Genomic DNA, 26075 nt, shown 5'->3' with positions numbered 1-26075 from the left:
CTCAGTCTCTCTCTGTCTGCCTCTTGTCTTTTCTTTCTCATCTACCTGTGCTTATTCAATTACAAGCAGATGTGTGTAACGTACTGTGTAAACATTCATACATTTGAGGGAGATATTGGAGGTAATTTCATAGTCAAAGACCAGAGAGAAATGGGTATCCTTTACACACATAACCTGCTGTTTTCATGCCACCTTACTAACACCAATATTTGTTCTCATTTCAAATAATTGTAAAGTTTCATTTCATCACAGTAGTTTGCACACCATGTGTTGTTCCTCATTTCATCCACACATTATTGGTTAGGAAGAGTGTAGAGTCCTGGTTTGGGAGTTGGATCATTATCTATTCTTAATCTATTGACCTCTGTTGGCTGTTTTTTTTATACTGGGTTGAAGCTACTATACATTGATGTGAAACTGAGTTCAGGTCCCTGACTGAAAAAGATTTTGATGATGATTTTCAGGTAGCCGTGACTTTGGCTATAACAAGCAGAAAAGGATAGTAAATAATGATATTTCAGCTCAGTGCATTTTTAGTTATGGACATTGGTTGAGTGTGTGGCTTGCCCTATTTTGACTATTTTAATGTGTGTCTGTATGTGTGTGTGTTACCTCCAGGCTGCTCCAGAGGACCGAGTCCTCTTACAATGGGTGCTCAGGATACTCTTCCTGTGGCTGCTGCATTCACAGAGACAGTCAACGCCTTCTTTAAAGGAGCTGACCCCAGCAAGTAGGTCAACAAATAGCTTCACACATTCTAACGTATCCTGCCATTACTTACCATAGTAGGATTCCCTGACCAGAATTGCAGTTTTCATGTCTTTTTCATGTGTGGCTGAAAAGAGTTTATTTATACTGCAGTACTACAGCAGTAAGGATAATGCTGGAGTTGGTAACACTTTACTTAATCCCCTTACCATTTAACATTTCTAAGAAGTATTTAAAAAGTTAATAAATTGTTTATAACACAATTCTGTAGTTGTAAACAGAATTAGGGACATTTAAAAGTATTTATTAATGTATTTAATGTATTTGTCAATAATTCTAACTTCTCTTCTATTTAATGATGTATGTATCATATGTATCAACTTGTGGGGGGGATTTAAGGCCCATTTGGTTGATTTCTATGGATATAATTTTTATTTCATTACAGACATTTTATCTCATGGTGCCACTTTCCTCTCACCTTTCAGTGAATCACGTACCTACTGCTATCTCTTAAGCTAGCTCAAGTTCAACAACTACTACCAAATTTAGCCGGTTAGCTCCTGTTAGCTAGAGCAACAACAATGCCAATATTATTCTGAATCAACCAACAAGAGGCAACTGCTGTAAATAAACACAGTACACAGACACAATAACTAAACTAAATAAACATAAACGTATGTAGCTTTAAGCTTTAGCTTAACAAGCTGGTCATGCTAACTAGCTAGCTAGGCAGGCTTGTAGTCTTATTACTTAGCATCAAAGCGAAGAGTCTGTGTTAGCTAGGTCCTTTTGGCTTGAGCAACCACAGAGAAAATCTGTCTGTCTTTTTGATCTTCTCAAAGTTGTGTGTCTTTCTCTGAGGAACATCTTTAGAATCAAAACGCTGCAGAGGTAACTCTGAATTAATTAACTAGCTAGCTGCTGCTGTTAACACTGTCTCTTCGCTTTGATGCTGAGTAATAGACCAAGGTCACAACCTAGTTAGCCAGTTAGCCAGCTAGGTAGGTAGCATGTGCAGCCTTGTTAAGCTAAATAGATAAACGGTGTTAGTTTCTTTGTCTGTGTATTGTGTTTATTTATAGCAGCAGCTAGGTAGTTGATTCAGAATTACTTTGACATTGTTATTGCCCTAGCTAACAGTTGCTAACTGGCTAATTCTAGTAGCAGTTGTTAGGCTTGCCAGTTTAAGAGGCAGGGGACATGTGATTGGTTGAGAGGTGAGTGAAAAGTCTTATTGGAGGAAAAAGCCATTATAAAATAAAATGTACTTCTATAAAACAGTTGATGAAATAACATTTTATAATAATTAGTAATGATTTAATAATTTATTAATAATTAGAGTTTTTTTCTAAAAATTATTTCACAAATTATAGTTTTATTTATATATTTTGCACAGTTTATTTATGTGATTATTTATTTAATATTGAACACTTCATAGATTTCTCCCGGAGCTCATGGCCTTCATCAACAGATGGAGTTTGCTTGATTATCATGGGGAGTGAAGAAGAAGTATTGTGTACAAATTACAAATTGTTAATGTATTGCTATAATAATTTGTGACTGCATTTTCCATCTCTGCAGAATAGCTTCATATCAGGCAGACCTCACTGAGCATGCTCAGTTTTTGTGTTTACGCTGCTTGGTTGAGGAGCTGAGAGGAATAAACTTTGGGTTTGGGTTTATTGATTTACACAATTTAAGTATTTAAGTTAATAAGTTTTAATATTGACTAGAGTTGTGTGAATTTACAAAGCACTGAATACATAAAGGCTGTGATCCAGACTCACGGGCACAAACCTTTATTAAGAAATTGTAGTATATGAAACTAATTTGGGCTTAAAGCTGTCCTATTGCAATGTTTATTAAGAAAGAAAATACAATGAAAAAAAACTGAGAAATCAACAAAATAAGTATGTACAATATATGTACAGTGTCTGTCTCTCTGTCTTTACTCTCTCTAACCCCACTTCTTCTCTTCCTCTTACTCTCAGGTGTGTTGTGAAGATCATAGGTGAGATGGTTTTGTCGTTTCCGGCGGGAATCACACGGCACTTTGCCAATAACCCGTCCCCCGCTGTGCTAACCTTCAGCATAACCAACTACAGCCGACTGGAGCATGTGCTGCCTAACCCCCAGCTCCTCTGCTGGTAATGACGCCGCTGTGAACTCACCACCTCACTCTCAGGAAAAAATAAATGCACAGTTTTTCTCCGGAGGCAATGTCTCAGTGTAGAAGTGAAAAGATAGATTACACCATAACTCTTACTGCATCCTCCTCACATGCGTAGTCTGAATGCTTTATTGTCCAGCTTGGAAATTCTACCTATTTTTTTAATAATATTTTGAGTGTTGATAATTTAACTAAACTTTATTCAAGCCAAATCAAATGTTTCTTACTCACTGTGCATTATAATTTGTATTAATAATATTAATTTCACCTATAGAGCATGTGAGATAATAGCTTAAAGAGCATGTTGCATCACATGATCAAAATGAGTCACCTTCTTGTTAAATTTGTAGAGTGTAATTATTAGTAAATGCAGACTCTTTATCAATTGTGTTTTCATAATGATCATAGTATATTTCATTGTCATAATAATATTTGTTTCCACACAACAAATCCTACTTATCACACTTACGGTATGTTGTAGTGACAGAGCAAACTTAAATTATATAGCACATTTCATACACAAGACAACTCGATGTGTTTTATCAGTACAATGTCTAAAATATACAACCGCATGAAAGTAAATTAACATGATCAAAAGAGGATGTAAAAATTAAAAGGGAGATAAAGAAGACAGCCTAAAATGCATAAAGTGGCATAAAAACAAAGTAAAACTTTAAACATATAGAATAACAAAGCTTCAGATGTGATTATGCAGATATTTGTGTATCTGGAATAAGGATGTAAACCGGTAAAACTATCTGAGAAATGGCTCATAAAACATTCATGATCCCATGTGGAAGAGTTTGGTTGTTAAGTGATGACCAGTGAGGATGAGTAAACTTGAGTGAGATCATCTCAGACACTAATGCTGACTGCATATTGAGTCATCATGAGGTCATCTGAAAACTCAACCAACTACCTTGAGCAGAGGTCAGCTTTTGTTTATTGTCCTTGGTTTTAATTTTTTTTATTCATATTTGCGTATTTGTTTAAAACCCTTACTTGGGACCCATGGTTAATATGCTAACCAAAAATCACCCTCAGTGGCAGCAAAAGTATATTGCCTCGCAGTGGAATAATTATTGCTGTAACCTAATTAGGATTAATTACAAAATGTCATTTATTGAATATCTCCCTTTTCAAATAATGGAGGATTATTTCTTTAAGAGGTAATTGATAAAATATATTTCCCTAAAACCTGCATAGTTCAGTATGCGTAAAGCATGACCTCTTGTGGCTCTTTGTAAAAATTAAAATGCTGACCAAAGCCTGTCAAACTCAAATTGTCATTAGCGCCAAAATAAGTTTATTTTTCTTGTCAAACATTCCTTTAGAAGCTGGGTACTGCACTCTAATTTTACACAATAACAGACAGCAAATTTATCAGGTTAGATAAATCACCAGGATCATATAAAATGTCTGTATTTTGATCGTGCTTTTCTACATGCTTCTCTACCAGCGACACCACCACACAAGCCAAGGCCAATACAAAGGACTTCTGGGTGAACATGCCTAACCTGATATCCCATTTAAAGAAGGTGGCAGAGCAGAAGCCACAGGCAACATACTACAACGTGGACATGCTCAAGTATCAGGTAAGCTCGGCCCTTGGGAGTTTAACTTGACATCAGTAAGCCAAGAGATACACAGCAGCCCCTAAATCTCCCACTGTTTCACTGTAAAGGCCATTTTGCAAAGCACCAACTGCAACTATTACCCATTGAACATGTCTTTTTTGGGGGGTGCTTAAATGAACTGTAGGAACAACGTGACTCGTTGTTAATGCTTTGGCATTAATGTAAGTTGTGCATATTTTCTCTCTGTGTGCAGGTATCCACGGAGGGGCTCCAGTCGATTCCTCTGAATCTAGCGGTAAACTGGAGATGTGAGCCCACCAGCACTGACCTGAGGATAGACTACAAATACAATGGGGAGGCCATGACGACGCCGATGGCCCTCAACAACGTCCAGTTCCTCGTCCCTGTCGATGGAGGGGTTTCAAAACTACAGGCTGTCTTACCTCCTGCTGCATGGTACAGACTTTGTTATAGTTTTATATACAGTATGTATACTTCGGTACATTACATTTATTAAGAATTACAGAAATAATAATGTCAGGTAGGGACTTCTCTACTTACCTTAATTTTAGTTGTGCTGACTGTACACAATGTTAATGAGTCAATGTTATCACCATCATACCAATGATTAGTTTAAAGTGCATACTTTTGTGTTTTGTTTTTACTCTGAGATGGTTTGACTGTGGCTTTCAATTGGTCACTTAGTCTTCAAAAGCTTCATATATGTTGTTTTCGGTCCTCTTGTAATCCTGACAGGAATGCGGAGCAGCAAAGAATCCTTTGGAAGATTCCTGATATCTCGCAGAAATCTGAAAACGGAGGTATGCAGTATAATAAAAGTAACATATATCATTTAGTAATTGATATTCTTCAAGAATAGCCTCGTGGTGATGAGAGAGTCCTGCCTTTAGTTTTAAATTTTTAAAAATCAGACATAATCCAGTCAATCTTTATACATCTTGACCAACTTTGAAGAGTCACTCTGATTATATCAGCCTGGAAGAGATTGAATCAATTTTCAGAATTAGCCCTGTTTGTTCAGAAATTACGGAATTATCCATAGTTCTGGTTAAAGGTTTATGTACATTTTTACTGTTAATGGCATAACGACAACAAGTGAAAAAGAGACAACTATATAGTAGATAAGAATAAGAAGAGCAAGCATGTGGAAAGAGAAATTTAGGTTAAAAAGAAAAGCACATACAGCCTAAACATTGTTCTAAAGTCACCCGAGCTGGGACAAAGTTTCTGCAGGCATGTAGAGCTGGACAGTTTTAAACACTGACCTAGAACCTGCACTAGGTGGCATGTCTGTGTGTGCTGTATGTGTATGTTTCCAGAGCTTCTCTTATTCTCTAATGGTAAAATAAATCAGTGTCTGAACATCTACAGTGGAATATTAACACTTATTTTCAACTGATAAAGTATAGTTTGATTTGTGCATCTGAACTCATCTGATGTACTTTAAAAAAGTTGGCCTGTTTCATATGTTACAAAGCAGAAAGCCTCCAGGGCTTACCTGGTCTCCAGGAGAAGGACAGTAAACAAGGTTATGTATTTTCTGTAAGATAGAAAATGTAGCCAGGCTCATACATGATCAGTTTAGCCCAGCTTCTTTTGAACATGAATGACTTTTAAATGTAATACTCTGTATCTTGTCTTTACCTGTTTAATGTCCTCTGACTCTCAGATGATTTGTAATGTTCTTGTTAAAAGAATCTCATTCAGCGCTTTCTTAAAATCTGTATCCAGCAAACATTTTGACATTGAACAGGCTTTGATACAATAGCCTGTTTCCCCCAATGAAAAGTTAAATTCAGCAAACTCTGAAGTCGTCTGGAGCTGCTACTTGCATTTTTCATTTTGTTAAATCAGAACCAACATATCTTTCTGCTATCCACTCAAAATAGTTTCCAATGCTGTTTACACTTGAATCTTATAACTTGATCCCCTCATGCACGTCACTGTCTATGAAATGTTGGGAATCAAATCTTATTCCTTCACCCGTAAATCGTTCCTCATGGCCGACAGACGTCTTTCTGAATTCGCCCTCTTCCCCCAGGTGTGGGATCGTTGTTAGCACGCTTTCAGCTAACAGAAGGCCCCAGTAAACCGGCTCCGCTGGCGGTGCAGTTCACCAGTGAGGGCAGCACCCTGTCAAGCTGTGACATTGAACTGGCTGGGCCAGGATACCGCTTCTCTCTCATCAAGAAGAGGTTCGCCGCAGGTCAGTTTAGCATTTTAGTAACAACATATCAAGGGATTTTCCAAACCAAACGTTAATTATCACTGTCAGTAGTGTCCAATGAGAGCTCTGCCAACTCATCGAGTAGATCAAACATTTTAAACTGTTTTAAATTGTTTGATTTTCCCATATGAAAGTATAAAAAAGTAATGATCATCATCATAGTTTGATGTAAAATATCAATATAAGTTAAGTAATATTAGTCCAATTTTTCATCAGTTACACATTTTGAAAACTTAAAAGTTTTTATTGATATTTGTTTATACTTACAAATCTGTGTATTATTATATTGCTAATTTGTGGATCAAGGTATAATATACTTTCTGAAAGGGTAGAAGTACTAATTTGGTTTGGATAGGTATCTTTTAATTTTGATCTAATCAGAAGTCAGTCAACTGCTGTATCAAATGACCTACTCCTTTAGTACTAAACTATAATTACTGCATGTTAATAATGAAAACTAACAATTAACATTGAATTTTTTTTACAAATAAAAAACCTTAAAGTTACAGCCTTATGCTCAATGCAGTCAAAAAAGATTTTTCTTATCTCATGCTTACAAACAGTATTTCTGTGTGTATGCGTTCATGCTATACTATATAATAATGCAGCTTGTACTTACTGTAGTAACTGTCTCTGAAGTTAACAATAGATCTATAAAAGGTCCATAAATGATTAAAACATAAGCTAAACATTTCGTTCATGTGTTTCAGGAAAATACCTGGCCGACAACTAACCTGTGCTACTGAGAACAGCACTGTTGAACAAACAATGGCAGTGGACAGAGGTTGACACTGAGGACAGAGGACAAACCAACACCAGACAGACTTTTCATTAACGTTTTCTGAACCCACACGACAGGTCCGCAGCCTACCCAGCAGTATTGTATAACTTGCATATAGCATCGTGGAGCTGTTTTAGGTCATGTAATTATCGTATTTGTATTCATTACATAACATCTGTATTGCTGCAGTTAGACACCTGGGTTCTTCCTCCCTCTAAAGTCTGTGCCTCCGTCTCCATCCTCCTCTGGTCAATGTGTGGTGGTGTTTTTTTAAAGTTTCACTGCAGCTGCCTGACCGAAGACATGGACAGAAAGCGTTTCGGCCAGATTTAAACTCTGGATGACATGCTGTTTGTTGTCCAGAAAGATTTGGCTGTAAAAACAAAACAAAAAAAACCCCTTGATTAAGATCTTTGTGGTCAGACACACACCTCAACCTCTGACACATCCAAAGTTAGACTAGTTAAAGTGAAAGCAGGGCCCAGGACAATACATAGTTAGTTATACACCATTAGCAGATTTTAAAAAATCAGCTCTTTAAATAATCCTTCTATTCTGACGGCAGCCATTTGTGTGTCTTTTGCCAGCAAGTAAATGCATTTACTGATGCATTTTGACGTGTATGTTGTCACAAACAGTTAAATGAAAGATGTTTCTTGTCGGTGCTTATTTGCGATCGAATGAAACATAGGATCAAGTAACTACAAAAAAAACCCCTAGATTTTCATGCATCACCTACTGGTACTACAGGGTCACATGACTTTGGATTTCATCCTTTTTTAATATAAATGCACTGATCAGTCAATCAAACTGGTATTTTATTTCTCTGGAATATACAGACATGGAGAGGTTTTTAGCAAGTTAGGCAGCTGCAATGATAAATCAATGTACTGGTTGCAAAATAAGAAAATATGTTTTCTCGTCAGAACAAAAGAAGTGTACAAAGTGTCATTTTAAATCAATAATATATATCTTAAAGGGCGTTTGGTGTTTTCCTCGTATTGTCAGATAGACTTTCTGTTGTTCCCAGGACAGCAGTGATAGACTCCAGAGTACATAACAGCATTCTATTTTTATTTATTGATGACGATGATTTGTTGTATAAACATGTGATTCTGTATACGAATAGAATTTGAATGGTATCACACAGCTCAGAACCCTTAAAGGTATAAATATTTGAATTCTCTCTCTCTTTTTTGTTATTTGTGTAGTTGGGTAACCTGTGTACAGTATAAGGTATAATTTTTGAATTTATTTCAGATATAATTTTTTAACTCAAGTGCAACAGAAGATTTGTGCTATATATTGGGGAGGGTAATTTAAATTAAAAGATAAATATCTTCCTGGATGCTGTGTTATGCTTTGTGAAAGCAGTGTTAATGTAGAGTTAGTTATACCATGGGCAAGGTCCACACTTTAAAGAGTTAGTTTGACATTTTGGAAAATGGGCTTATGCGTTGTCTTTTTCCCAGAGTCAGAGGAGATGATCAATACCACTCTTCTATCTGTCTTTTCAACATGAGGCTAGAGCCAGGAGACAGTTAGCTTAGTGTAAAGACTGGAAACAGCTAGCCTTGCTATAACTGAAGGTAAAAAATCTGCTTACCAGCACTTCTAAAGTTCACTAATTAACACATTATATCTTGTTTGTTAGGTATACACATTCATTTCCCTGTCGGGATGAACTGTACTACATTTGGATATTCCTTAACTTTTCCTCTAGTGCTACTGTCAAGTCAAAATTTATTAGTCCAATATTTTGGTTTATGACTACCGGCAACACTAATAATTTCCATCAGCCTCAGCTGTACTTTGTATTTAGTGCTAGTTTGCAAATGTCAGCATGCTAAACTATGATTTTGAACATGGTAAATATTATACCTGCTAAACATCAGCATGTTAGCATTGTCATTGTGAGAAGGTTAGCATTTAGCTCAAAGCAACACTGTGCCTAAGTACAGCCTCACAGAGCTGTTAGTGTGACTGTAGACTCCCAGTCTTGTTTTCTGTTGGACAGAGCCAGGCTAACTGTTTCCCTCTGTGTCCAGTCTTTATGCTAAGCTAAGCTAACCGTCTCGTGACTCCAGCTTAATATTTAACAGACAGACATGAAAGTGGCATCATTATTTCCCAAATTGCTGAACTTTTCCTTTTAATGAGCTCAAGACAATGACAACAAAAGCAATTTTCCTTAACAGCAGTGATTAAGTTGACTGTGGTACCACTACTGGAACAGGATTTGTTTACTGGGGCTAGCTTGTTTTTTTGCTTTGTTTTTTTTTTTTTTTAATTCAAAACTCATTGTGATGAAACAGAAAGAAAACACTCTTGTATTAATCCAGCATTCTCAGTTCCCATATCTACCTATTTAGTTCTTCCTCAACTTTGACCACATGTCTGACACGTTTTCGTACCTGTTTCCATTGACCTCAGTGGTACCTAAACTCTCTGACTATATCATGAGCACACCCCCAATCATCCAACCAACGCTTGAATCCATGGCTTTATTTTGCATAATCGTAATGGTCTCTGTGAGATGACATAAGTTGAATGAAGTTTTGGAGTAAGGTTAAGTTGACCAAAATGCTTCTTTTTTTCTTTTTTTTTTTTTCTTTTTTTTTTTGGTATTATATGTGTGTGTACCCCGGACAGTCAGTCCTCTGTTAAAGAGAATAAGCTGAATATTTTTTAAATGGATAAAAGTGAAATAATATTATATTGTTTTATGTGTATAAAACACTGTGCTGATGATGTTGAACTTCCTGAATGCCCTGACACTCAACATGAAGAACAAAAAGTGAGTGTGAAGTGTAGCTGAAGATCTCTGTACTGTACTGCATGTCGGCATTCTGCTAAATGCAACCAATCATGGTCCTTTCAGAGCTGTTGTAGAAGCATCTTAGGCTAAATTTAAGACAAAAGAACTATTAGCAACATGTCAATACTCCAATTCAATGACCTAGTGATATGTGATTATTTGGCTAATTAAAACGTCAGATTTTAGCTGTGCAGTTAAAATAAAAATCAAATTTTCAACCATTTACCTTTTATACCTGTGCAGACTCAGTCTAAAAGAACATTGTGGATTACTCTGAGGTTGTATTTAATTTGTTAATGCAAGGGGATGATGATTGGTGCCATTTAGCTCCCACATTAGTTTGCTAACATTTTCTTTCAGTCATGTTAGTTCTTCATCTAGCTGACTGGATGGATCAACATGGCTGACAGGAAGTTGTAACCTTCTGGGTAAATCTTGAAGCTATCAGTGCAACAGTCACTACAGCATTATCTACAGAGGCCCACCATACACATCTCCCATCATGCATCTGTTTTAACTTACCAGTACACTACAGGTTACACGTCTTTCAGCTTGAAAGTCATGTTGCAGTACAAAAAAATTCAACAAAACTTGTATTTTTCTGATCTTCATCTCTGTGGTGAATTTGTCCTGCAGTAATTCATTATTGCATGCAGCGCATGCAGTAAAAGGTGGGGCATCTATGATGATAGATAGTACTGAAATGACATGTTGTGCTGAGCGTCAGTTACCTGTATTAATGTTGAGAAGAGAGCAGGGAGTGTGTTTATGTGTGCTGTAAGCCAGAATGCTTTTTGGTTCTGTACCGTTAACCTCAAACACATGTGCAAGCTGTTTGTACAGTACATAACAACGCTAAGATGAACTGAGAAACTTAGTTTGCTTCTTTCCAAAACCAATAAAAGTTATAACTGGATGCCTGTTTGCAGTTTTCTTTGTATTATGTAATTCTGTATGATTTAGTCTGATTTTCTCATGAATACATACAAAAAGTAGTCCTGCTGTGTGTGTGTGTGTGTGTGTGTGTGTGTGTGTGTGTGTGTATATATATATATATATATATATATATAATTATTTTTTTTTTTTAAGACGCACTAGCAGCACGGATCTAGAGATGGCTGTGTTTGTCACTTTGGTCCAGATTGAAATATCTCAACAAATATTGGATGGATTGATTATTCAGGTAACAGGAAGGCCAACAGCCTCACAGAGCTGCATGGCTGTAGACAGTCTTGTTTTAATTATTTTGGGGGGGGGCACTTTTTGCCTTTACTGGATAGTAGATGACAGGAAATGAGGTGAGGAAGAGGAGAATGAGAGGGTGAATGACATACAACATACTGTCTGTCCCCAGCCAGATGCGGACCAGGGACGTTGTGGTTCATGGTTTGTATCAGGCCACCAGGGTGCTATTTTTTTGGCATTTTTTGTCACATATTGATGTTGTGATGAGATTATTGACACAAGGTTTCCTGAAATTAACTAAGTATTGCCTGGTATACAGGTCCAGGACTGCAATTTTAAAAAGATCTCACGCATCACAGAATGTGATCCCTATGCAAGAACATTTATTTGACAAAAATAGTGAAATGATAGAATACAGCTCCAGTTTCCTATAAATACATTTCCTACAGATACTTGTCTACATGCAGGACACAAGCCCAGGCTAAGACATCTGTCCTCTCTTTACACAGAGTCTGAGTGGGAAGTGATACAGTCCTACACCCTTGAATATCATCCCTGAGTGTATTTACCTCAACTTAGTTTTGTTTCCTAATTCTCATAGGTTAATTTCTATCATAATCAAATATATTTTATATCTTCCAGCTTGGGTTCAGAAACATGTTCACAGATGCTCAAGTGGTCCACATTCACATCGACAAACCTCACAAGTTAAAGTAATACAAATAGCAGTTGGGGATATGAGCAGTATTGTACATACAATACAGTGGTCATATTGTTTTTAAACATCAGTATTTTGATTCAGATTTGGTTTCTACTAAGGAAAAATGGGAGAGAACAGAGTCATTTTGGTCACTTGGGGAATGAGAGAGAAGAAGAGAGGGGTTGGCCTCAGCAGAGGAAGGTGAGGTCGCTCTTCCTGCAGCCCACCTGGCAGCACACAGTGGTCAGTATGTTATTAATATCCCGTTTGGTTTGGGGGCGTGGGTTGCTGCTGCTCAGGCTCTCCAAACTGCTCTGCTCCCCTGTGGGCAAAACTGGAACATTAAAAAAACACAATGAATGCAAAAGAAACACTGACATAAAAAACGTTCGACATTGTTCACATTTAGTCCAATAACCAGGTTCGCGCACTTTTCCTCTGAAAATGTCAGTGCCAGTTTGTTTCCATGTCATTTTTTTCACAGCTGTTTCAAGGTAATGGATGAACGAAGTCTTGTGTAATTGAGGTCTATGTTCCCATTAAATAAGGAAACTCTAAATGACTGTACAGATTAACTCAGTGCTATTTGTCTTCTACAGTGTCACTTTACTCTTTCTAATCAGCACAACTGATAGGCTAACTGGGTTTGTTTGTGTGTGACAGACAGTAAGAGAGAGAGGCTTCCCGGGGAACAGCCTACTGCAGCATTTAATCATCTGGGCTCCTATAGCCTAATAAGGTAGAAAAGCAGACAATGTCTCTGTGCTAGAGCACCTGTCTGCCTGCACACCCACTGCACTGAATTAATAGTATACAGTATACAGTACATGTAGCAACAACCCAAGCAGTTTGGTTGAATGGAAAGGTGCCTAAACAAAAAAAAAATAGTGAAAACACTGAGGACACAGCAGTGGAAAGCTGCAGGTCACTGGCTTTCAGAAACATGAATCCCCTTTAGTTTAACTGTTTTATGTTCTAGTCTGAGGGTTAATATCTTGCATGCACATTGGCAGAAGTACTCAGCAGTTCAGTGGGTTCAAACTGTGATGCCTGAGTCAGTGAAAGTAACATCAAAACACATAAATTGTATGAGAAAGAACAATTTCAGTCATATATGATAAATAGGATGAGATTTTATAAACGGTCGATTTTTGCAGAAAACTTTAGCAGAAAAATGAGTACAGAAAAGATTCAGTTTCCAAAAAAGGTGGATGTAAACTGCAGGATTCACTTCAACAGAATTTCTGCAAAATAAAGCTGGGACATCGTAAAATGTCTTACTGTCTTCTCATCATTACCAGACTTGGCCGTACAGTAGTTAAACCCTCAACAAGTAGCAGCCCAGGAGCGGGTCAGGCTGAATTTTGGGGAAATATTTCACAATATAGCTTCAATGAAGAGCTAAAACAAGCTGACACATATGTGTGATATATTTGAGACGCTTTGACAGTGTGAAATAAGATGATTTTAACAACCCTAAAGCTACTTAAAGGGAAACAGAAAGGAGACACTGTGTGTTAAGAGGTATTTATTTAAGAGGTATCACTGAGCTCAAGATATATTTTCCAAGAAATACCTGAGACAAAAGTAGTAAATATATATTCATAAGTAAATGGTACAAATCCTCTCTATAGGTAGCCCTGCTGCTGTACAGTACATCTACCACAAAATAGGACTGAGTTTAAAGGACAGGTTCATAATTTTCATTAGTCAGGTGCCCATATGAACATTGAAAAAGGTTTTTCTTGCTGACATCAATTCTTCTGTTCATACTAGCCATTAAAACTTTTCCTAACATACTTCCAATGTAAGTTATGGGGGACAAAATCCACAGTCTTCATTTTGTGCAAAAAAGTATTCTAAAGCTTATGTGAAGCTAATATTCTTCAGCAGTTTGAGATAATCAAGTGGATATCTTCCAAAGTTACAGCCTTTTTAGAATGAAATTCCCTCTTTGTGTTTCCCTGTTGAGCTCTAGTGGTGGGATAGGAACAAAAAGAGGGATTTTTTTATGCTAAAAAGGTTGTAACTTTGGAAGATATCTATTTGTCTAACAGACCACTGAGGCCTCATATTAGCTTCAGATAAATGGAAGGAGGACTGTGGATTTTGTCACCCATCTCTTACATTAAAAGCAAGGGATCTCTTCTGGGCCACTACGAACAGAATGAATGATTACAGCAAGCAACACCTACATTTATCCTAAATCTTCACAGAAAGAGAAAAATCCATTTATATGTTATTAGTTCTTGTATCCACACATCTAATTATAAGACTCTTTGTTTACTTCTTCACTGACCACTGTGCCTGCTGTTTTGAAAAATTAAAAAGAGAAGTTGTCTCACCATCCATGTCTGACTCACTGAGGAATCTCCTCCAACGGGAGCCTCCGCAGGTATAAACGACGGCCCTCAAGAACTCTCGACCGCACAGCTTCACTGCCTTCACCTCCGCTCTCACCTGGTCCACATGCACCACTGCACATAACAGCAGAGGCAAAACCACCAGAGCCCGCATACTGGATACCTGACTGTAGGGAGGTTTATCTTTTTGTTGGTCTGGTTTGTTCTGAAACTTTCTTAGCTGTTTTCTTTTGGTTATCTGTTATCTCGCTGGCTGTCTTTGAGTCTTCTTTGATGCACAGTGGACCGGTCGTTGATCCAATGCTTTCATCTCCCTCTATTATATACCATCCACCTTTCGGTTCATCAGTGCTGAGTATCTCTCCACCTCCTCCCTCTAAATGGCCCCTTAGCCCATCCCAGTCACATACAAACATGAACACGCACACACACACACACACACACAGTCCTCACTCGGTCATGACAGTCAAGTCATTTTATGTTTCCGGTCATCCCCACCATAACCATTTTTAGCCGTCTAAGAGAGAGTGACGGCCATCAGCCTTTTACAACCCTCAACTGACAATCACATTAGATGAGGGCAGCCTCATCAGCCTCTGTGATTATGTTATTTAAGGCTGACTTTCACTACACTGCATGGCTAATCAAGTGATTCCCCCTGCAGTCAAACAGATGTTTAATCTGTTTACAACACTTTGATGGCCTGGTTGACTTTGGCTTTACAGCAGTTTGGGCCTATATGAGAGGAAAAAGGTCAATGTTGACAGTCCATCATGCAGGTCATTATGGAGCTGCTGATGGTGCAATGTGATACTCAACACGACATTTCACTTCGATCATTAACGGTGCAGGTCCCACTTAGGATGTCAATGAAATTACATTATGTTTAGTTGGGCATGCTGTGTTGTTGTCCCTATGGTAGCAGAAAACAAAAAACAATGTTTTAGACCTAAAAATAGAATGAAAAAAAGATAGTCTACTTCAAAGGTTGACTCCTTTATTGGAAGTATTTTTGTTGTTTTTCCTTTTTCTTAAGAACTAACAAGAATTTCCTGATAAAGTGTCATCTAAGGTGGTTGGGAGTACCACGGTGAGGAACATTTTTCTTGTATTTTCTGGAACCATGCTACAGAGCTTGCTGTTTTCCAGGTTAAGGGCTGGACCTATGCAGACCTTTGCACATTACAGAGATTCTGCATCAATTGGGCCATTACAGCTCGTTGAACAATGCATTACTGAAAGGTGAAAGCAGTAATAATTAACTGACTCTTTCCACAAATTAACAATAATATTACTCTAGTTCCAGACCCTTAATAACCTGCCGACTTTACATATTTGTCCAGTTATTCAGAGACTAGATGCTGCCCTTGTCAGTGGCTTGTTTCAGTTTGGTGACATTATTATAAACCTCAGTTTATATGGCAGTTGTGGTCAACAATGTAGTCATGTAATACTACCACTAATACTGCATGTACAGTAACCATATAAATATAAGATAAACAAGGGAGAAGAAATATTAAAGATTAAAGGGACAGTTCACCCCAAAATCAAAGATACATATTTTGTATCTGTAGTGCTATTTATTCATCTAGATTGTTTTGGTGTGAGTTGCAGAGTTTTGGAGATATCGGCCATAGAGATGTCTGCATTTTTTGAATATAATGGGACTATATGGCACTTGGCTTGTGGTGCTCAAAGCGGCAAAAAAATACATCTGTAAAACTCAACAGCAATGTCTCTTTCCAGAAAACATGACCTGGTTATTCAAGATGATCCACAGACCTGGTCAAACAAGGTCGACATCTCCAAAACCCGACAACTTAATTCTTGACCTTGGAAATAGTACTTTGACAATTTTTTCATAGCTGTATCACATGGTACTCATCAGCAGAAGTCCTAAAATTGCTATGGATAAAATCGTAACACTAACTGTGACTTTGTTCGCTGATACTGTATGTTGAGTCAAATCAGTGGTATTTGAAAAAATTTGATAATAAGAACAGCGTTAATGCAATTTAACAGCAGTGTGACAGAAATTCGGTACTAGCAAACTGAGTAGCAGCTGCAGTGAAGCAGAAAAAGTTGCCTCCCATCATGGTGGGAAGTCGTTAGCTTTTATCCAATTACAAGGCTCCTCCATGTTTTCCATTTCAGTATCAGGCCATAATGTCATTACTGAATTTAAGAATTTAATTGACATTTAAACGTGAAGATTTGAAGGTCATTGACTGTCGGTGAGGATCAATAAATGTCACATGTTAATGATTCATATCCATGTCCAGATACTGAAATCTAACAAACAATATGACCCAAAGTTTGTCGACACCCTGTGAACTTTTGTTCTGGGGCTGTTTTTCGTGGTTTGGACTGGGCCCCTTCGTTCCAATTAACAAACCTTAATGCTACAGCACACAATGATATTTTAGACACCAGAGAGAGACTAAGTGAAACTGGAATTTCCGGATTCTGTTCCAGATGTAAGAAAACCACATTCAACCATTGACATTTGTAACTACACTAATAATTAAAAATCGAGCCTTGGAAAAGAGCCTTTCTCAACAGTATGTTGTGTGGCCCGCTTCATATGTTTAGATTAGGATGGTCGTTTTTTGAAAAATTAACTAACATCATTGTTTATTTGATATTGCTGGGTTTTAGCTGCCTTTAACGAACACCATTTCCCATAAGCCCTTGACATTCGCAAGCTAGACAAAGGAAATGAATCCATGAGTGGGTTGAGTTAGTTTGTCTGTTTCTTCGGACATGCCTGGAATAACAGACATGTCTGAACAGAGAGGACCAAAAAGCACAAAGGTTTCAATTTCTAATAACAAATGCTGTCAAAGAAACTTAACATGATTTTAAGTAGGGTTAATGCAGCAATTTACACAACATTTCTAATTTTCAAATACTATCATTACTATGAAGCCTGATTACTAATTTCACCATAAAATATCATGCTAGATTTATTTATTTTTTGGTTGAAAAACTGACTTCATTGTGTCCCCCTCACTTCTCAAACCAAACTTACATCCTCTCTAATGTATGATACACCACATCTAAAGTGCCATATATATATTTTTACACTGCATTTCCCAGAAATCTTGAACTAAGTCTTTGTAACAGTAAAAATGTCAACTCTATACTCTGTAGTATAAAGCCAAACAGGCAAATGTAACATTTGCAGATAAGAACTGTCCTAATGGGATTGTTCATATCTCAAGGAGACATTCAGTCGCTCATTTCTCTGAAAACCAAATCTTACAGCAAGAGCAACTAGATAAATGGATGAAACAGCCGCAAACCTAATTGGCTCGGGAATAGATCAGTGTGTGTGTGTGTGTGTGTGTGTGTGTGTGTGTGTACATCTTCAATCAATGTGTAACCTGCACTCTGAACGATGTCCTCCACAGTGTCCACCTGAAAGAGAAGAGCCAGAGAGAGACACTCTGAGCTCAGCTGTGTTTGCCATGTGTGATGACCATCAGGTCCCTGTGTGTCATTGACTGACTGAGGGAATAATGGTTTCAAATTGCTGACATAAAATGCTATAAAGCCAGCAAAAGTGCATTAACACAGACTGCAGTATAATGTCAACAAAAGGCAAAGATTGCTTGTGATAGTTTAATACGTTCAATAAAAACTCATCAATCGTACCGAAACAGTGTATCAAATATTGTACCCTATACTGATTGGTGGCAATTGTGTTTTTCTGTAACAAAATTAACTTTATTTTTAAGACACTTTTCTTGGTAAAGTTACAAAGTGCTTCACAGAGAGTACAAACCAAGCAAAAAATGTAATGTAGCCTCCTGTTTGTGTCCAACTTTATATATATTTCTATTTGTTTTTTATGTGTGTGCTTCCTTTTAGTGTTTTGCACTATGTTACATTGAGTTTACACAGATATCAGAAGAAATATTATGTTTATGTCCAACTGTACATTACAGCCCTTCCTCAGTTTTGACTTATTGCACTCTCCCACACAGATGCCTTGAGCTGATACGGGTCATTTGTTCATCACTGTCCCCTTCCAAGATAATGTTTGTCTCTGTGACAAATAATAGAGATGCCATCTTCACGCCAGGGGTTAGCAAGGTGGACAACAACTGTTTCTATGTTAAAATTCTGAGATACTTTACTTTTACTTTATTTGTCCAAATGAAAAAAGCCAACGATTAAAGGGGAAAATATTTTTTTAAAAGATGAATGTGTTATGCTTAATGGGCTTTGTGGATAGCTGTGGTGAATGTTGCATCTTTCAGTTATTATAGCAAAACAAGAAATTGTGGATTTTGCAACTTGCTGGAATAAAGTATTAGCTTTTGAGGACAGCCTTTGGTCACTTGTATTTAATACAATGTGCTTAAAACCGCCCTTATCAGAGGGAGGTGACTGAATGTAATATAGGAATATAACAAAGTGAGAGTGTTTTCTGTGAGTTTCTCTTGTGGATGGGGCCTTCAAATACACCAGTCAGGCAGACAGTGACATCCTGGAGCAACAAAGAAACACAGTAAAAAAAAAAAGTGTGATTTATGAGGTCAAAGTCACATGAACAAAAGTCAGAGAAACACATAACCTGAAAATGATTTATATTAAAAATAGTTTAGAATTGTTTTAAATGTTAAAAGCCCAATCATTAATTTAATTCATACATAAGTTACATACATATCTTATAGGTATACTCACATATATAACTGAAGAGAAATATCAGCATTTTGTATGCTTCTCATTCTGATCACTATTTAAAATATCGGGCTGTTTTACTTATTTGTTTATAAACACATAACTGATGTAACTCTAAACAGCATTCGAAAACATTAAAACCTCAGATTGTACCGTAGTACTACTCTGTGTATCAAAAGACGAGTTTCAATCCTGTGTTTTACCTTTGCTGACGTTGGGAATACTGACTGCAACTTTAAAAACATACTTAAATCAAGAGGCTTCGTTTTTGTCATTAACAACAGAATAGTTTGACATAACAGGTGGGAAAATGGAAAAACATGTTCACTGACAAAATGCAAATATGGTTACATAATTATTTGTAACTAGTACATAAATACATGGCATTACTTTGTGAGGAAGTGAAGTAATGCTATCATCAAATGGCTCATTAAATGTGTTTGCAGACCATTCATCCTTTTCCCCCTCCATTGCGTCTGCCTTTCCCTTTCACAGTAAATGTTTCCTGTTTCTATAGCTCAACCAAGTCTAAATCCAAAATTCACAGAACATGGCCATTTAAAACCAACTTTGGCTTAAAATGCAATTTTTTAAATAATACAACTTTCAAATATTCTGTTTTAATTCAGTGACGCAATGGGCACTTTTATCAACAAACAAGTGTGCTGGCCCACCATGTCACCAAGGCACACTAATCTGCACAATCACACCTTCCTGGGGAGATGTCTAATTAGCCAGACACCATACACCTGTGTAGGCTGGAAGGTGTGATCATTTCTCAACCCATAACGCCAGCCTTATGAGGTATAAAAACACAGATATGATATTCATATTTAGGGAATTACAAAACATAACTTTTAATCAAAACACAGCAAAATTATTTGATATGTGCAGTTGATTGTCTTAAAGCTCAATTTTGACAATAGCTTCGCCTGGAAGAGGACGAAAAAAAAACATTGCTTGTACGTCCCAGCTTCATCTGCTGAACATAGAAGTAACTGCCATGCTGTATACTGTGACTGAGTGTTTGTTGTTGTTTTTTTTAATAAAAATAATAATGGAGACAATATACAACTTATATAACTTATAGCCCCCAAAAAAAAAAAAAGCAAATAAACAAACAGCACACTAATAATACCAGACAAACAAAACAAATAAATAATAATAAAAATACTAATAAACAAGGTTTGCTGTTTGTTAGTGTAATAATACCCCTTTCTGTCTCTCTGACTGAAGGAAGACTGAAGGAACGCGATTCCTCTGCCTGCCTCTGCGTCTTTACTCCTCCAGACCTGCAGGTGGCGCAGTCACATTAAAGCGACGAGCCTCCAGGCTTGTAGCTACGGAAGACAACATGGTGGTGGGACCCTCAATGTTTTGCAGTTTGTCAACTTTATAGAAATACCACTCTCTGCTCATTTACTCAGATGATCTACTCGGAACAATCAGACAGTAGTTATCGGTCCCAATGCGAGTCTTCTTTACTAGTTCTGGGTACGTACGTCGTTGTGTGCTAACTGAGGAAGCTAATTTTAGTTAGCTAAACTGCTACACTGGCCATCAGGGCAGAATTTGGTAACCTGCATCCATGAACTGTCACCGCTGTGGACACTTTGGACATCTGTCAGTGGCATCTACCTTGTCAACCACCGCTTTGAGTCCTCTGCATTTATGTAATACATCTGTGGCTTATTCCAGGGAGTAAAACTATATCTGTATGGAAATCGCTGAGTTGTGACGACCTTGACTTCACCTGTTTACTACTTGCATGCAGCGATTATCATTTAATCTCCTATAATTGAACACTTAGAACACGTGTATTTGTGTCAGTGGTGGAAGAAGTACTCAGATCCTTTACTTAAGTTAAAGTTGTAGCTCTACAATATAAAAATGCATTATAAGTAAAGGCATTAAAAATCCCACTTGCATTAATAGTGCATTAGTATTATCAGCAAAATGCACGTTTGTATAAAAAGTAAAAGTAATCATACATGTCAAAATTCAGTGTTAACAGTGTATAAAGTAGAATATTTCCCTCTAAAATGCAGTCGAAGTATAAAGTAGAATGAAATGGCAAAAATAAAGTAGATTTACCTTAGATTTGTATTTAAGTACAGTACTTGAGTAAATGTACTTAGTTTTATTTCCACCTCTGATTTTAGGCCTGCAACTAACCATTATTTCATGATCAACTAATCTGTTGATTATTTTCTTGATTGATCAATTTATTGTTTATTTTATAAAATGTCAGAAAATAGATAAAATGCTCATTACAATTTCTCCAAGCCCAAGATGATGTGTCCAAAATGTCTTGTTTGTCCGACTAACAGACTTTAAAAAATATATAGATTTTTATTTTTTTTAATCTGACCGACTCACTTTTGAGAAGCTGGAACGAGAAAATGTTTGGCATTTTCACCGGAAAAAATTATGATTTGATTATCAAAATATGGCAAAATTATCAATTGAGTAATTGTTTCTGCACTGACTTATTTGTCTTGTCTAGTAGGTCTGGATCCACCATGGAGCCCATAATGAATCAGATTTGGTCGAGAGTCTTCCAGCGCCTCCACAGAACCTCAGTACTTGCCAGGAGGAGCCATTCAGGGTGTGCTGAGCATGCCACTGTTCCTGCCTCCACCAACTGCAGACATATCAAGCCCACACTCCGGGTGTCCCGCCTCTATCAGCCTTCAAACCTGCGTGATGTGGGGCAGGACAGCCGGCTGCAAGGAGAGATGACTTGTAAGAGCCAAAGGCTCATGCAGCAGGCCGGTCTCATCCATCCATCCAACCCGGGTTGTTACTACTACCTTCCTGCCACTGTCCGCTCCATGGAAAAGCTGGTGAGACTAGTTTTTGTTAAAGAAATTACACACGTCAAGTAAGCGCGGTCAATCTGGTTGTGTCATGTCCACAAACAATTCTCTGTGGAGATTTCTGTCATGAATTTGTGACCCAGCTATATAAAGAGACAATAGAAATAGAAAGACACTTTCAAAGACTCATGAAGAATCATACAAATGTATATTGTTGTAGTAATTGTTGTCTGAATTATTTTTTTATTATTATTTAACTTTCTGTTTAGTTTTTTTTTTCTTCTGGACATCTTATTTTTGTTTTTGATGTATAATTTTATTTTGTGTTCACCCTTTTGTTTGTGAAATTCGTTCATTTATCTAACCTTTGTTTACGTCTGGATTTTGTCTCTTCCTCTTTTTCATAAATTTTATTTAGAAGCCTAGCATCTACTTTAGGAAGCTAATGATGATCCAAATAACATGACAAAAAAATAAATCGCATGCGTATGGTAATTCGATTTCTGGTTTATAGGTCACACAGTATGTCTGATAGTCATCCATGACTGCACACAAGAGCAAAAGTTCCCAACCTTTTTGGTTTGTGCCCCTTAAAACAAATCATGTCTAACTATGGCCCCTAGTCACAGGTTGCATATGTCTACGAAATGTGAACAGTTTAACAGAGTAATTTTTCCGTTTTCCGAGTGCTTGAGGAGGTAAAATTGTTTAGTAATTCATAAGAAAAAAAATTACAGCAAAGTCTGAAAAATCAGCATAATTCTGTGTTGCAGAAATATTTTTTTCTTCTTTCATGTTCTTTTAATAATCTGATATTTAATTTGTCAGATTAATTTGGCGTCTGTCCCAGCTCCAAGGTTGGGGACCACTGCATTAGATCATACGTGTGATGAACCGGGATGTAAGGTTGAGGTCCTAAAAATGTAATAACTGCTGTCTTAAATCAACAGGGGAGGGTAATTGACCAAGAGATGCAGGGGATCGGTGGGCAGAAGCTGGACATGCCCAGCTTGTGCTCAGCTGATCTCTGGAAAACCAGTGAGCGCTGGGACTTGATGGGAAAGGAGCTGCTCCGTCTGAAAGACCGCCATGGAGCAGACTACTGCTTGGCTCCCACACATGAGGAGGCAGTGACGACTCTGGTCGCTCACCAGACGACTCTCTCCTACAGACAGCTCCCTCTGCTACTTTATCAGGTAGCCTTTACCCTGTTGCCACCAGTGTATTTGTGAGAGTGGTTGATTTGTTGTAGTAATTTGCAATTCTTACATTACAATTTATTTTTTTAAATTTGTTTTTTAAAACAGATCACCCGCAAATTCAGAGACGAACCAAAGCCGAAGTTTGGTCTGCTTCGAGGGAGGGAGTTCTACATGAAAGACATGTACTCGTTTGATGTGAGTGAAGAAGCAGCTTACCAGACCTATGAATCTGTGTGCCAGGCATACAGCAAGCTTTTCGCCCGGCTGGGTCTGCGTTGCGTTCAGGTGCAGGCAGACACGGGCAACATCGGCGGTAAACTCTCCCACGAGTTCCAGCTGCCAGCAGACATCGGTGAGGACAGGCTTCTGGTCTGTGGGAACTGCTCCTTCTCTGCTAACGTAGAGACCATGTCATCAGACAGAACTGACTGCCCACAGTGCAAAACTGGCACACTAGTAGAGTCAAAGGGTATAGAGGTCGGCCACACCTTTTACCTGGGTAAAAAGTACTCTCATATATTCAATGCCACCTTCAGCAATGCCCAGAACAAGCCTAGTATTGCAGAGATGGGCTGCTATGGTCTTGGGGTAACCCGTATTCTCGCTGCAGCCATTGAGGTGATGTCAACAGAAGAGGGGATCCGCTGGCCAGGCCTTCTCGCCCCTTACCAGGTCTGTGTTTTACCCCCAAAGAAGGGAAGTAAAGTGGATGATGCTGCAGCCTTAGCAGAGGAACTGGTTCACACTTTGGGAGAGACTCTGCCTCCTTTGAGAGGTGAAGTTGTTCTTGATGACCGTACACAGATGACCATTGGAAAGAGGCTGAAGGATGCCAGCAGACTGGGCTACCCATATGTTATTGTAGTAGGACAGGGAGCGCTAGAGGAGATACCCAGGTTTGAGGTGATCTGTCAGCAGACAGGTGAGACGTTGTTTCTCAGTAAAGATGGACTGTTGGATCTTCTGGGAAGAGTGGAGACTGTATGAATATCAACTCTGAATGTGGAAATAAACGTTTTATTTGTGTAGTATTGTTTGTGTGTATGACGCAGTCAGTGAGGTGGTGGGGAAAGAAGATAAAAGCCTTGTATGTTTTGTAAGTTGTCTTATGCCATTAAGAAGAATGGTTTGTTTTTGTTTTACAAAGTTATAAAACCTAACTAAATTTATATACTGGTTGACATTGCTGATTGGCATAAACTTGCTGTCACAACAAAAGCTTGGTAATGCATTATCAAGCAAGTCCATATGGATTTTAGGATATTAAATTGCATTTGGTTTCCATGATGTATACACAAGAATGTCACAATGACATTTTTTGCAGCCTTTCATGTTCCCATGTTGCAAATAAAAACTTGGCCCACTGAGGTGAACAGAAATAATGACCATTTGCTGTTGTGTTTTAATATGCTCAGTCCTGGTTTGCCACATTCAAGAGACATAATGTATTTAAAATTGTATTAATTTTTAATATTGTTAAAAGTATAAAAGCAGGGGTTCATTGTTAATTTGAACTACTTTATATTCTATTGGGTAGTTTAGTCTATAACAATTCCTCATATTTCATAAAATAATCTTTGTTGTGTATGAAAAATATTACCTGCAAAGTAACTAGTAACTATAGCTGTTATGCTTAAAAGGTGGAGTAAAAAGTACAATATTTCCTTCACAAATGTATTTGCGTTGAACAATAAAGAAGCATAAAATGTAAGTACACAAGTAAAGACTAATTGCCTTTAAATTTAACTACATGCACTTGAGTAAGTGCATGTAGTTATTTTCCATCTCTGGCAATTCGATAATAACATTTTATATTCATCATCTGTTGGCCAGAAAGGGAGAAAACAAAATCCAAAAACATGGAGGCCTTAAGGAAAAAGAAAAATACTGAAGATGAGCAGAGTGTTACTTTTACTTTGGGAGAATTAAAAAGGGCGCTGGCTAAAGCTGGTATGACTGCACCAGAGAAGGATGGAACAAATTACTAATACTGTATAATAAAGTGTGGGAGGAAGGTAGAATGCCTGTGAGTTGGAAGGAGGAGTAGCCAGGGAAAGATGCAAGCAAACCAACAAACTATAGATCAATTGTGTTAACAACACAGGGCAGAGTTGGACTGGAGAGCTGATGTAGCATCCTTAAAATATATATATATGTAGCGCTAATTAGATCATGGCTGGATTATGGGAGTGTAGTGTATGGATCTGCATAAAAAACTGTGCTTGGAAGATTAGATGTGATCCGGGCCTGGGCCCTCAGATCTTGCATAGGACTAGCAAGAACATCACCTGTGTGTGCCCACTACAAGTCGAAGCAGGAGAAATGCTGCTGTGTTTACGCAGGAAACAGCTCAGAGTCAACTACTGGATGAATTTGTGAGGGCACAGAGACAATCACCCAACCGAAAAAGTGCTAAAGGCCTGCTGGGAAAGGGAGGGAATAGTAAAAACAAGTTTTGGCTGGACAGGAGATGCAGCAGCAAGAGACCTGGGAATGTATAAGTGCGGATTTAGTAAGTTATACAGAAAGTAAATACAAAGAGTACGTAAGTGTATACACAGGTGAGTTGTGTGCCATTTTGATGGCCTTAAAGTGGGTCAAGCCAAGCCAAACCTCATAGAGCTCTGATCTGCAGTAACTCAGCATCTGCTGTGTACAGACTAAAGCTAGGTACATCCAGTAATCGCCAAGGCCTTCCATTTGAAATAATGAAAATGCACTCACGAGTAATTAAACAAGACACTGTGGTGACACTCATTTGGGGTCCTGCACACATGGGCATTATGGGTAATGAGAGAGTGGACAAATTAGCCAA

At 37.8% G+C, this 26075-nt stretch overlaps 3 protein-coding genes across 11 annotated transcripts in view; 2 read left to right on the top strand and 1 right to left on the bottom strand.

The window, feature by feature from the left end:
* Positions 1 to 11218, top strand: part of sgip1a (SH3GL interacting endocytic adaptor 1a) — a 79635-nt gene extending 68417 nt beyond the window's left edge. For all 5 annotated transcript variants that reach the window (XM_044201015.1, XM_044201016.1, XM_044201014.1 and 2 more), the window contains 7 exons: positions 619 to 730; positions 2700 to 2855; positions 4338 to 4473; positions 4709 to 4911; positions 5212 to 5276; positions 6518 to 6682; positions 7414 to 11218. In XM_044201015.1, the coding sequence (XP_044056950.1) occupies positions 619 to 730; positions 2700 to 2855; positions 4338 to 4473; positions 4709 to 4911; positions 5212 to 5276; positions 6518 to 6682; positions 7414 to 7436 (860 nt within the window). In that variant the 3' untranslated portion in view covers positions 7437 to 11218. The remainder of the gene's footprint in view (positions 1 to 618; positions 731 to 2699; positions 2856 to 4337; positions 4474 to 4708; positions 4912 to 5211; positions 5277 to 6517; positions 6683 to 7413) is intronic.
* A 635-nt stretch (positions 11219 to 11853) lies between these two features.
* On the bottom strand, positions 11854 to 14867 carry insl5a (insulin-like 5a). Of its 2 annotated transcripts, none has more exons than XM_044199493.1 (2): positions 14533 to 14867; positions 11854 to 12509 (listed from the first exon to the last, which is right to left on the bottom strand). In XM_044199493.1, the coding sequence occupies exons 1-2, from the start codon at positions 14702 to 14704 to the stop codon at positions 12376 to 12378; spliced, it is 306 nt and encodes a 101-aa protein (XP_044055428.1). In that variant the 5' UTR covers positions 14705 to 14867; the 3' UTR covers positions 11854 to 12375. The 2 variants fall into 2 exon arrangements, with proteins under 2 accessions (XP_044055428.1, XP_044055427.1); XM_044199492.1 differs by having other exon boundaries at positions 11854 to 12521; positions 14533 to 14860.
* A 5679-nt stretch (positions 14868 to 20546) lies between these two features.
* pars2 (prolyl-tRNA synthetase 2, mitochondrial) lies at positions 20547 to 24645 on the top strand. 4 transcript variants are annotated; one of them, XM_044199488.1, is made up of 4 exons: positions 20547 to 20733; positions 21749 to 22085; positions 23009 to 23254; positions 23366 to 24645. In XM_044199488.1, the coding sequence occupies exons 1-4, from the start codon at positions 20708 to 20710 to the stop codon at positions 24245 to 24247; spliced, it is 1491 nt and encodes a 496-aa protein (XP_044055423.1). In that variant the 5' UTR covers positions 20547 to 20707; the 3' UTR covers positions 24248 to 24645. The 4 variants fall into 4 exon arrangements, with proteins under 4 accessions (XP_044055423.1, XP_044055422.1, XP_044055425.1 ...); XM_044199487.1 differs by having other exon boundaries at positions 21746 to 22085; XM_044199490.1 differs by lacking the exon at positions 20547 to 20733 and adding an exon at positions 20740 to 20912.
* Positions 24646 to 26075: the final 1430 nt, after the last annotated feature.

The sequence above is a fragment of the Siniperca chuatsi genome, linkage group LG6 (genome assembly GCF_020085105.1).
Source record: "Siniperca chuatsi isolate FFG_IHB_CAS linkage group LG6, ASM2008510v1, whole genome shotgun sequence".
NCBI lineage: Eukaryota > Metazoa > Chordata > Actinopteri > Centrarchiformes > Sinipercidae > Siniperca > Siniperca chuatsi.
This window is presented reverse-complemented; position numbering and strand designations above follow the sequence as displayed.

Coding starts and splice junctions, on each gene's coding strand:
- pars2 (XM_044199487.1), top strand. CDS start 20,708: ATGCGAGTCTTCTTTACTAGTTCTGG. Junction 20,734..21,745: donor GTCTTCTTTACTAGTTCTGG/GTACGTACGTCG, acceptor TGTCTTGTCTAG/TAGGTCTGGATCCACCATGG. Junction 23,255..23,365: donor TCCCTCTGCTACTTTATCAG/GTAGCCTTTACC, acceptor TTTTTAAAACAG/ATCACCCGCAAATTCAGAGA.
- insl5a (XM_044199492.1), bottom strand. CDS start 14,704: ATGCGGGCTCTGGTGGTTTTGCCTCTGCTGTTATGTGCAGTGGTGCAT. Junction 12,522..14,532: donor CAGTGAGTCAGACATGGATG/GTGAGACAACTT, acceptor TTAATGTTCCAG/TTTTGCCCACAGGGGAGCAG.